At 40.7% G+C, this 13,216-nt stretch overlaps 1 protein-coding gene across 1 annotated transcript in view; it reads left to right on the top strand.

Moving 5' to 3' along the window:
- The window catches only part of rev3l (REV3 like, DNA directed polymerase zeta catalytic subunit), a 153,695-nt gene that overhangs the window by 50,795 nt on the left and 89,684 nt on the right, over window positions 1–13,216 (top strand). The window contains exons 2-3 of the mRNA XM_067985058.1: window positions 7,586–7,775; window positions 11,173–11,247. Coding sequence (XP_067841159.1) covers window positions 7,586–7,775; window positions 11,173–11,247 — 265 coding nt within the window. The remainder of the gene's footprint in view (window positions 1–7,585; window positions 7,776–11,172; window positions 11,248–13,216) is intronic.

Raw genomic sequence — 13,216 nt, 5'->3', positions numbered from 1 at the left:
TAATGCAGGCCTGGGGGACCAACCTAATGGTGGAAGAAGCAAATATGCCATTCCTGTGCTTGATTAAACTCTCAATTTTAACACTTTCCTTAAGTGTTCTAAGCACTTCATGGTAAAAGCCTTTGAGTAAATCTCAAGTGTGCTGTATACCTAATTAACCATATCTTTTGGAAAGAGGCCCACATGTGAAACTGTATATAAATTAGGCTTACAAAACTGCCAAATATATATGGTGTGAATGCCTGTGCCTTCAGTATAATGGGGAGGGAGGGAAGCAATAATGTAAATGCTGCTTGAGGGCCAGTGCAAGCATGTCCTGGTCAGTGCCGTAGTTGGATATAAATGGTACCTCACAATGCCACTTCCTGTATTCATAACACATCTCAGGCTTGAGAAAAAGCCACTCAGCCTGTTGAATGTCATGCCTCTTGTACAATTAGAAGTCATGATGACAGAGTGTATTTTGAATAATTGGTGTTTTTGCCTCTGACTTTGGTTGATTATTCCAAACATTTATTGCTCTTTGAGTAAAGATATTCTAAATTTATTCATTAATTTAATTTTCAATTATGTAACTAATTAAATTTGAATGTAAATTTCAAATGGGAACCAAATTGAAGTGCATGTTGTAGTCCACAGGGTAGAAAGGCATGGAACTAGGTGGTAAGATTTTGAGATGCGCTGAAAATTGGCTGAAATAAAGGGTGATTGTGAATGGTGCTTTGTCAAAGGAGCAAGGAGTCATTCCTGGGTGCCACCGGGATCGGTTTCGGGCCCTTGTTCTGTACAATGCGTATTATTGATTTTGGAATTGGGAACAGAAACAAAGCTAGGCTTGCAGGTTATGTCAAATTGGGAAAGATTTCAAATTTTGAGAGAACTAGCATACAAACTATAAAGGGATTTAGGTAGGTTGGGAGAGTGGGCTGACAAGTGCCAAATGGCATTTAATGTGAACCATTCCAAGGTAATGAGCGTAGGGAAGAGAAATAATCAGTGGAAATATGAAGTAAATGGTTCTAGGGACCCTGCCACATGAGAGATCTGGGATATTGAAATCAAATGAAACCAGTAAAGTGTGTGTCAGCAGTAAGGTAAACTAACCATCTAGAATTGTGGGTAGATATAGGAATAGAACACAAATTCCAGGAGGCGGTGATGAGTCCGTACAAAGCATTGGTACAGCCACACTTGGGTTACACGCTACAGTTCTGCATGCAACGTAAAGCAGCAAGGATATCCAGGCATTAGAGGCAGTGCAGGAAGGATTAGCCAAACTTAAGGCATCTGAGCTATGACAAGAGGTTGAAGAGGCTGAGATTTTTTTTACTCTTGAGAAGGCATGGGGAAGACAATCAACATTTCTAGGGGAGTAAATAAATTGAACTCCAGTAATATGTTTGAGATTGCTACGATCTCGAGAACTAGAGTCACGGGCGCAAGTTTGGAAGAGCGAAGTAGCACAGTTAGTTTTAGATTTCACTACACCAGAAGCTGGTGAATATGTTGCGTAGATTACCTGTGGAGGCAGATAATGTAAAAAATTTAAGGGAGAATTGAATGGATATTTGAGAGAATTGGGGATATTAGGCCAGAGGCCATTAGAATCCTTTCCAGTCCTATACTTTCTTATGTAATTTGTTCACAGGCTTCACTCATTTTTGTGAAACTTCTCTCTTTCCACCCCCAGCACAAGTCTTCTCAATTTAATGGCCTTATCACGTGGTAGGAATGTAGAAATTAGATCCAAGATGAAACATGTTTTTAGGTCAAAATTCTAAAGTTGTTTACGTGTTTTTTTTTAAAAAGTAGTTTCCCCTCTAACCAAAACTGCACCAATTAGGGTATTTTTTTTTGTGGATTTTTATGATGCTGTTATACTTGATGTAAGGTCATTATACCAGGCCACTTCATTCATATTGGCAACCTGTCAGTTTGCTCTGCTAAATCAATAGTGTTTGTAGTGTTGTGATATGTATAAACTGCTGTGGTGCTGTGCTGGCTTTGGTTGCTATACTGGAGTCAGCACAGTTATTCCAATGTGTGGCCACTTATCTAATTCTGTTTTGCTGGAAGCTGTCTAGGTATACTGATTTTTAGATTCAACAGTGTGAATTTGAGACCTCATCCATAAGCAATAGTTCAGTGCTGTTGTACTAACTTTTTTTGTCTGACTCATTGGAGCCTGCAAATCTGTAGTTAAAAGTTTGAGATGAAGCTCAAATCAAATAAGTCCCAAATCATTTTTTAAAATCTTATTTCAATGTAATATGTATGTGGTGGTGTCATACAATGTAGATATAATGCACAGTATCATGATCCATGAGGGCTGCAACAGCAAAGAATGCATTTAAAACGTTACAGTAATTTTATGAACTGGTGAATGGCAAGATTGGTAACCATTTCCCCTTTCAGAGATGGAAGTTTTTAAAAAAAATGGAGATGTACTTTTTTTTTTAAAATGCAGATTTTGAACTACAGTGAACTACAGTGATCAGACTGTCTTGTGGACACGTCTGTGGGATGGTTCAGTACAGAGCCACTCGCAAAGGAAGAAATAAATACATTTGTTTAGGTGATAATTGTGCAAATTTTGTCTGCTGTTTGTGTTTTTTTAAAAAAAGACAGCATTTTATTTGATACTGTTATTGATGGTTTGTATCGGATCCAAAGGCGAACCACTAGTACAATTTGTTTTTAAAAATTTTGGTTCCTCAAAAGGTTACATCTACAACATTGAAAGCCATATCTGGGGGATCAGATATGGCTTTCAATGGGAACAAGAGTAGGCCATTTAACCCCTCAAGCCTGTTCTGTCATTTAGTGAGATCATGGGTGATGTAACCCCATATCCCTCAATATCTTTGGTTAACAAAAATCTATCAAGCTCAAATTTAAAGTTAACAATTGAGCTAGCATCGACTGCCGTTTGCAGGAGAGTTCCAAACTTCTACCACCCTTTGCATGTACAAGTGTTTCCTAACTTCACTCTTGAAAGTCCTGGCTCTAATTTTTAGGCTATGTTCCCTAGTCCCAGACTCCCCAACCAGTGGAAATAGGGGTAGATAGAGAAAAACTGTCAGTTCCCCATAATATCTTGAAAACTTCATATCACCCCTTAATCTTCTAAATTCCAGGGAATACAACCCTAGTTTGTGTAATCTCGCCTCGTAATTTTAACCCTTGGAGTCCATTCTAGTAAATCTATGCTGCACTCCCTCCAAGGCCAATATATCCTTCTTAAGGTGCAGTGCCCAGAACTGAGCAGTGCTCCAAGTGTGGTCTAACTAGAGCGCCTTATGGCTGTAGCATAATTTCTATCCCCTTGTATTCTAATCCTCTAGATACCTTCACAGTAGAAGACACTAATAACATACCAGTAATAGTAGAAAATCAAGGGGCAAAGGGGAGGGAGGAACTAAAAACAATCACTATCACTAGGGAAAAAGTACTAGGTATACTAATGGGTCTAAAGGCTGACAAGTCCCCTGGAACTGATGGCTTGCATCCGAGGGTCTTAAAGGAAGTGGCTACAGAGATAGTGGATGCATTGGTTGTAATCTTCCAGAATTCACTAGATTCTGGAAAGACCCCAGCGGATTGGAAAACCGCAAACGTAACACCCCTATTCGAGAAAGGAGAGAGATAAAAAGCAGGTAACTATAGACCAGTTAGCCTAACATCTGATATTGGGGAGAATGCTAGAATCCATTATTAAGGAAGTAGTAGCAGGACATTTGGAGACTCATAATACGAACAAGGAGAGTCAACATGATTTCATGTCTGACAAATTTATTAGAGCTCTTTGAGGAAGTACCGGGCAGGGTGGATAAAGGGGAACCAATGGATGCAGTATATTTGGATTTCCAAAAGGCATTCGATAAGGTGCCACATAAAAGATTACTGCACAAGATAAGAGCTCATGATGTTGGGGGTAATATACTGGCATGGATAGAGGATTGGCTAACTAACAGAAAATAAAGAGTCGGGATAAAAGGGTCATTTTTAAAATGGCAACCTGTAACACGTTGGGTGCTGCAGGGCTCAGTGCTGGGGCCTCAACTATTTACAATATATATCAATGACTTGGATGAAGGAACAGTGTGTCTTGTGGCCAAATTTGCTGATGATACAAAGATAGGTGGAAAAGCAAGTTGCGATGAGGACACAAAGTATCTGCAAAGAGATATTGACAGGTTAAGCGAATGGGCAAAAATTTGGGAGATGGAATATAATGTGGGAAAATGTGAAGTCATCCACTTTGGGAGGAAAAATAAAAAAGCAAAATATTATTTGAATGGAGAAATACTACAAAATGCTGCAGTACAGAGGGTTCTGGGTGTCCTCATAAATGAAACACAAAAAGTCAACATACAGGTACAGCAGGTAATCCGGAAGGCAAATGGAATATTGGCCTTTATTTCTAGGGGAATGGAGTATAAAAGCAGGGAAGTCATGCTACAACTGTACAGGGTGCTGGTGAGGCCACACCTGGGGTACTGCATACAGTTCTGGTGCCCTTATTTAAGGAAGGACATACTTGCATTGGAGGCAGTTCAGAGAAGGTTCACTAGGTTGATTCTGGGTATGGAAGGGTTGTCTTATGAGGAAAGATTGAACAGGTTGGGTCTATACTCATTGGAGTTTAGAAGAATGAGAGGAGATCTTATTGAAACATACAAGATTCTGAGGGGACTTGATAGGGTAGATGCTGGGAAGATGTTACCCCTCATGGGGGAATCTAAAACTAGGGGGCATAGTCTCAGAATAAGGGGTCGCCCGTTTAAGACAAATGAGGAGGAATTTCTTCTCCCAGAGAGTCGTGAATCTTTGGAATTCTTTACCCCAAAACTGTGGAGGCTGAGTCATTGAATACATTAAAGGCTGAGTTATACAAATTTTTTATCAGCAAGGGAGTCAAAGGATATGGGGAAAAGGCGGGAAAATGGCTTTGAGGTAAAAATCAGATCAGCCATGGTCTTACTAAATGGCGGAGCAGGCTCGAGGGGCCGAATGGCCTACTCCTGCTCCTATCTCATGGTCTTATAAAGGCCTGCATTCCATTAGCCTTTTTGATTATTTTCCACACCTGTCCATGACATTTTAATCCAAGTATATGGACCCCTAAGTCTCTTTGGACCTCCACTGTTTTGAGCTTTTCACCATTTAGAAAGTACTCTGATCTATACTTTTTTGGTCCAAAGTGGATGACCTCTCACTTGCCTACATTGAAATCTATTTGCCACAGTTTTGCCCATTCACTTAATCAATTAATATCTCTCTGTAATTTAATGCTTCCATCTACACTGCTTACAGTGCTGCCTATCTTTGTGTCATTGGGAAACTTGGATATGTGGCTCTCTATCCTGCCATCTAAGTCGTTAATGAATAGTTGAGGCCCCAACACAGATCCCTGTGGGACACCACTAGTCACATCCTGCCAATTTGAGTACCTGCCCATTATCCTTACTCTGTCTTCTGCGGCTCAGCCAATTTCCTAACCAGGTCAATAATTTGCCCTCAATTCCATGAGCTTCAACTTTAGCTAACAGTCTCTTATGAGGGACTTTATCGAATGCCTTCTGGAAGTGCATATAAACAACATCCATGGACATTCCGCTGTCCACTACTTTGAATTTTTTGAAGGGATGACAATCGGGTTCATCAGGCATGACCTGCCCTTTACAAATCCATGCTGATCAGCTGAAAATTTTCAAGGTGTTCAGTCACTTTTTTTATTCGTTCACGGGATGTGGCCGTCGCTGGCAAGGCCAGTATTTATTGCTCATCCCTAATTGCCCTCGAGAAGGTGGTGGTGAGCCGCCTTGAACCGCTGCAGTCCGTGTGATGACGGTTCTCCCACTCTACTCTAGTAATTTCCTGACAACAGATGTTTGGCTAACTGGTCTATAATTCCCTGGTTTCTCTTTCTCACCTTGCTTAAATAGTGGACAATTGTAAACAATTTTACAACACCAAGTTATAGTCCAACGATTTTTATTTGAAATCTACAAGCTTTCGGAGGCTTCCTCCTTCCTCAGGTAAATGAGGAAGGAGGAAGCCTCCGAAAGCTTGTAGATTTCAAATAAAAATCGTTGGACTATAACTTGGTGTTGTAAAATTGTTTACAATTGTCAACCCCAGTCCATCACCGGCATCTCCACATCTTAAATAGTTGAGTGATAGGTGCAATTTTCCAATCTAAGGGCATGGTTCTTGAATCGAGAGAATTTTGGAAGATTATAGTTAGGGCAGCTGCCATGTTACTGCCTACTTCCTTTTAAAACCCTGGGATGGAAATCATCTGGTCCTGGGGGTTTGTCACTCTTTAATGCCATTATTTTCTTCATTACTGTTAATGTGCTTACATTCATTATGGTGAGTCCCCATCCCTGATTCAGAATTAGTTTCCTTGGAGTGGCTGGCATGCTATCATCTTCAAAAAATGCAAAATAATTATTTAACATGTCCATTTTCTTATTTTCATTTACAATATCACCATTCAGTTGTATGGAACTGAAATAGGGAAGAATGAATGGTAATTCTATTCAAGAAGCTGACTACAGATTGGTATACTTGTAATGTTTGCAAGAGTGGCTTAAAAAATTTGAGGGAGATGAAAGATGTTGAGAGTTATCCTAAAGTACTCCTTTGCTTGTCTGTACAGGAGCCACCTCAAAAGACAAAATGGTGCTTTTGCTGCCAAACAGAATTACAAAAGAAAAAATATGTATGGTGTATCATAAGACTGAATACAGTAAGCATATCATTAGGTGTAGATGTCAGATATTTTGACAGCACAATGGAACCTTTGTACTTTTATCACTTGTGGTTGTGAAGGCTGTACCTTCACAAGCCTAAAGTTTAGTCAAAGTGGACCTATAGTTCTACTGTTTGGGGTGAGCAAACATCCTAATGATTCACATCTATAAAAGATCTTGAGAAAGTTCTGAAAAAATATATAATGTATTGTATCAATTTTGTATCAAAAATAAAGTTAATTAGTGACTGCTGCAAATGTAATGTTCACTTAGGGTATGTACTTATCATTTGAAATGATGCCTAATCTTTTTCTGTTGAAACCAACTTTTCACAGCCAGGTGGAGTGAACTCTGAGCAGTACACCTTTTTGGGAATGGCTTTAAACCGCAGTTGTATGTTATACAGTGATTAGTGGAATCAATTGAACTTTTTTGGGTAATGGCACAGTGCATTGCAGCTTCAGTGTGTAGCTCCACAGTGACTGGAAACTGCTCAATTCCCCACCAGCCACAGCGTTCTCAATTGCTACTGTGTTGCTGTGGGCAGATACTGACTGCAGGTGTTTTCCAGCGTCATCACTGGGGGGGGGGGGGGGGGGGTGTGTGTGTGTGCGTGCGTGCGTGCATCCCTCGGATGGAAAAGTACCGATTTGTAGTAGCTTTAAAATATATGCTCGTTGTACTGGTGTTTCAGACTAATGTGTTAAAGTTGCTAGGTATAAAATATCGTGAGTACTACTGTTCAGTTCGTTTTCTAGTGAGGGTTAGATAGCTTGTTTGTTTTTATTAAAATTTGCAATGATTTCTTCTGCCTCTGTTTCTAGGTCAGAAGACTTGTCTCCATTTGCATGGCACGTTTCCATACCTTTATGTTCCATACGATGGCTACGGACAACAGCCAGAACAGCATCTTCGTCAGCTGGCTTTTAGCATCGACCGAGCACTAAATGTATCTTTGGGCAATCCTTCCTCCGGAGTCCAGCATGTGTTCAGGGTGTCACTTGTATCTGGGATGTAAGTAAAGTTATTTGTTTGTGTGTGTGGACTTTTGGTGAAATCAATAATACAATTCTGCCTACAACAATGTGGCCGATTTTATAAATTCCAAAATGTAATTACTTTTTAAATTGATGATAGCAACATGTCCACAACCATTCCAGGAGCTTTTCAGGTGGATGATCCAAAGAACAGCCTTGGACCAGGGTGCAAGTGATTGGGGGGTTATGTACAGCTGCATTGTTACAATGTGCTTACCGACGTGCCTTGCTCCAACAGACTGGCTGGAGACGAGATTAGAATTAGGAAATAATTGAAGGGGATATGGAAAAATCTCTTGCAACTGCGGTTGGCCAGCTAATGTGGTAAATTTTAGAAAAATGGAATCTATAGCTCACCCTTCATCATTTTCCCCCCCCCACCCCCCAAAAAAGAAAAGTACACTTATCCACCTTGCAGCATATATGAATTTATCCCCCCTCCTTGATGAGGCCACCTTTTCAAGTGTTTGCAGGCAACCAGAAGCATGCTCAGCTTAAAAGGTGAGCCGCTCTTAAGGAAGTAAATGGGGTGGTCTATCTTTTCAAGAGATTTGAGTACTAGCCGAAGAGCCAAGCCTGGCTGCCTCCTGTTTAACATCTAGGCATGACTATTTCTAATGAATCATGTTGGTAATGTCAGATGAGTGTACTGCAAACACTAGATCACCATGGGAGGTAGGGGGAGGGGGGAATCGTATCTCATTTGGCTAGTAGTTATTTAAACTTCGGGGCGAAATACTTTATTGAAACAGCTTGCATGTATATAGCTTCTGACAAGTGCAATCAGACAAACATGGACACCGATCCAAAGGAGGAGATATTACGAGGGGTAACTAAAGGCTTGGTCAGAGGTGGGTTTTAACAGAGGGAGACAGAGGTTTAGGAAAAAAATTCCAGAATGTAGGACCTAGACAGTGGAAGGCACAGCTGCCAGTAGTGGGACGAGGGGAGGGGAATGCACAAGAGGCCAGTGTTCTAGGGGTGTTTGTATGGCTGGAGGAGGTTAGAGATAAGGAGGGGCAAGGCAATGATGGGCATTAAACACAAGGATGAGAATTTTAAATGGAGGGTGGAGGAGAGGATCACAGCTAAGAGAGCATTGGAATAAAAGAAAGAACTTGTGTTTATATAACACCTTTCATGACCATGGGACGTCCAAAAGCACTTTAAAGCTAATGAAATACTTTTAAGATAAAGACCAAATAATCTGAGATTTTGGTTGAGGAATAAATATTGGCCAGTGTACTGGGAGAACGTCCCTGCTATTCTTCGAATAGTGTCACAGGTTCTTCTGCGTCCATCTGAGAGGGCAGATGGGGCCTTGGTTTAATATCTCATCTAAAAGATGTCACCTCTGACAGTGCGGCACTCCCTCAGTACTGCATTGAAGTATCAGCCTGGATTATGTGCTTATGTCTTGAACCCATGACCTTCTGACTCAGACAAGACCACTACCGCTCAGCCAAGGCTGACACCTGTAGTTAAGCTTGGAGGTAACAAAGACATGGATGAGGGTTTTAGCAGCAGATGTTAGAGGTGGAAGTAGGTGCTCTTTACGATGGTAAGGAAATGGGGTCAGGAGCTCTGCTCAGGGTTGAATAGGACGCTGAGGTTGTAAATAGGTTGGATCAACCTGCGGTGGTGGCCAGGCAGGGGGATGAAATTGGTAGCAAGGTTAGAGTTTGTGGTGGGGGCGGAAGACAACAGATTCAGTCTTCCTGATATTTAGCTGGAGGAAATTGCGGCTTATCCAAGACTGAATGTTGGCCAAGCAGTATGACAGCACAGAGGCAGTGGAAGGGTGAAAAGAGGCGATGGGAAAAGTAGAGCTGGTCGTCAACGTCTGTGTAAAAGCTGACCCCATGTCTTTGGATGTGTCGTCAAGGGACAGCAGGTAGATGAGGAAGAGGAGGGGTTCAAGGACAGATCCTTGGGTGACTGCTGAGGTAACAGTGCAGGAATAAGAAGTAAAGCCATTGCTAGAGATGCTCTGGCTACGATTAGATAGGTAAGAGTGGAACCAAGCGAGAGCAGTCCCACTGAGCTGGACTACTAATGAGTGACATTGGAGGAGGATGGTGTAGTTGTCAAAAGCTGCAGAGAGCATGAGGAGGATCAGTGCATCAAGGTCAGTCACAGAGGATGTAATTTGTGACTGATTTGGGCCCTTTCAGTGCTGTGGGAGTAACAGATACCTGATTGAAGAGAAATAAACATGGAGTTGCAGGAAAAATGGACACATATTTGAGAGGTGACTTCATATTCAAGGACTTGAGAGAAAAGGAAGGTTGGAGATGGGGCAGTGATAGCTGTTTTGAAAGGGATGAGTACAGTACCTGAAGGGAGAGAACCATTTACAATGTCATCTATCATGGGGGCCAGCTTGAAAGTACAATTGTAAGTGACTTGGCAGAGATTTTTTTTGGGGTGGACACAGCCCTGCTTTAGAATGCAAGTTTTATGTGCCTGCAAAGCATCAGAATAGGCAGATAAGCTAATGCAAGTTAAGGGGTTAAGTAGTTATTTTAGTACAGATTAATAAAGCTACTTCGACAGTGTAATATCATAAAATGGCTACAGCACAGAATGAGGCCATTTGGCCCATCAAGCCCATGCCTGCTCTTTGTAAGAGCAATCCAGTTAGTCCCATTCCCCCACTCTTTCCCCGTGGCCCTGCAAATTTTTTCCCTTCAAGTATTTATCCAATTCCTTTTTGAAAGCCACGATGGAATCTGCTTCCACCACCCTTGTAGGGCAGTGCATTCCAGATCATAACTACTTGCTGCATTAAAAAAAAATGTTTCCTATGTCACCTTTGGTTCTTTCGTCAATCGTCTTAAATCTGTGTCCTCTGGTTCTCGACCCTTCCGCCAATGGGAACAGTTTTGCTTTATTTACTTTATCTAAACCCTTCATGATTTTGAACACTTCTATACCTCTGCTTTTAAGAGTCACAGTAAGTGAGCTATTTTTTTTTAAAGACTGACAGAATCTCACCTTTCAGCTGTTGATGGTTTAAGTAAAGGTAGAAACTTCAGTCTTCTGATATAGAGCAAGAAACTTTACAGCTGGTGTGACCTTCTGCATTGGACTAAAATTCCATTTTAGTACTGTGGTTTTTGATGTGTTAAACCATAAAATGTTCCATTTGTGATGTACAGTTCTATACAAATTGAGTTGGAGTATAACCTATTTATTTTCTGCAGTAGGCTAGACGGATTCAGAGGGCCATTTCACATTTTGTTAAAATTGAAGTATTTTCCTACTAGGAAACACGTGCCTTTTCTCTTTATTTCTCTCTCTCTATTACTAATAATAGGCATTACACTCATCGCTTTGTATAAAATGGTTAAAATTATATTACTGTGTTGCAGGCCTTTTTATGGTTTTCATGAGAAAGAAAAGCAATTCATGAAGATTTACCTGTACAATCCTTTGATGGTTAAAAGGTACAGTAAAGATAACTAAGTGTATACTGTGCAAGTTGCATTTCAATTATTATTAAACCATGAACTTAATTACACTTACATGATGAGCACAGCATTTGTACTATTGTTATGGAACTACTTTTAGGTAGATTGATGTCATGGTAGTGAGACAAGAAAATATGTTGGATGTACTTGTCATTTGATAACTGTCCTGAGCTATACCTTTACTTTGAAGGTAAAGGGTGAATCAGTGTCTGCTTTAAGTGATCCCACCCATTGAAATAGTGTCTGCATCCTCTTCCTTGCCATATAAAGTGACCTGTCCTGTATAACTCTTTTCTGCAATAAGCCTGGTATTTTATTCACACCACTTGTCCTTTTTTTAAAAAAAACCTCTCCATTCTTTTGAGCTCAATTTAAAATGATCAAATCCCCAACTTCAAAATGAAAACAAATTGTAAGAAGGATGTAGTTCAATGTAGAATTAATACAGGCTCATTTTTTTAAAAATGGACATAATTAATCAAATGGAGTTCCTAATTCTCTTTGGGAGATTGAATTTTGGCCTTTTAGATCTGAGTTCATACTCTTCTAAATTCATTAACAGTGTTGCAGCATTAATAGGACTTTTGTTTAAAAGTGGTTTTGAGGTTTGAAAACTTTGATTCATAACTTTTTTTTCTGGTTCCACACCTTCCCGATTGAGAGTATCTGTGTAGATCAGCAAGTATGAATATTTTCAAGCATAGTCTTCACTGTGATGTTAAAGGGCTATTAGATGCATTGTTTTGTTGCTAACTTCTATTGGGAAATCAGAATGTCATTGAATTTAACACATAGGAGAAAGCCATTTGGTCCATTATCTGTTTTCTGGAGGAATTGCCCGCTAAGTTCCTTTTCCTACCATTTTTTAATTTTTCTTTTTAAAACATTTATCCATTTCCCTTTCAAAAGCCATTATGGTTTATGCTCCCACCACTTTCTCCATGTCCTAACAAGCCTTTATGTTTAAAAATAAGTAAGTTCTCCTGAGCTCTCCCTTTGTTCTTTTAGTAATATCTTAAATTTATGCCCTCCAGTCACTGATCGGTAGAAATATTTCACCTTATCAGAACTGTTAATTTTGAATGCCTCAACAACATTCATTTATATAGCTCCTTTTAATGCAGTCGCAATGTTCTGAGGCTCTTCACAGGAGCGTAATCAGACAAAAATTGACACTAAGTCAGTTTTAAGGAGCGTCTTAAAAGACAAGTGAAGTGGATAGACAGTAGGCTACGGAGGGAATTCCAGAATTTGGGATCTATATGGCTGAAGGAACGACTGCCAATGGTAGGCAAGAGTTGAAGTAACGCAGAGTTCACTGTGTTGTAGGGCTGGAGAAAGTTACAGTTATAGGCAGGGGTCGAAGACAATGGTTGGTCTTCCCAATGTTTAATTGGAGGAAATTGCAACTCATCCAGGACCGGATGTCGGACATGCAGCCTGACACCAGAGGCAGTGGAGGGATCGAGATAGAACTGAGTGTTGTCAGTGTACATGTGTAACCTGATGTTATGTCTTTGCATGGTGTTGAGGGGCAGCATGTAGATGAGAAGTGGAAACTGGCGAAGGATAGATCCTTGGGACTTCAGAGGTAACTGTGTGGGGGTGGAAAGAGCAGCCATTGCAGGAGATTATCTGGCTACGACTGGATAGGTAAGAGTGGAACCGGGTGAGGGCAGTCCCACTCAGCTGGACAACGGAGGAGAGGCATTGGAGGAGGATGGTGTGGTCAACAGTGTCAAAGGCTGCAGACAGATCGAGTAGGATGAGGAGAGATCGTGCACATAGTCAGAGGACGTCATTTGTGACTTTGATCGACAGTTTCGGCGCTATGGCAGGGGTGAAAACCTGATTGGAGAGGTTTAAACGTGGAGGTGCAGAAAAGATGGTCATTGAATTGGGAGGCGACAACACATTTAAAATATCAGCTAGCATGTGGGCAAGG

Source organism: Heptranchias perlo, chromosome 5, assembly GCF_035084215.1.
Source record: "Heptranchias perlo isolate sHepPer1 chromosome 5, sHepPer1.hap1, whole genome shotgun sequence".
Lineage (NCBI taxonomy): Eukaryota > Metazoa > Chordata > Chondrichthyes > Hexanchiformes > Hexanchidae > Heptranchias > Heptranchias perlo.
The sequence above is the reverse complement of the archived record's forward strand: the minus strand, read 5'-3'. Positions and strand labels throughout refer to the sequence as shown.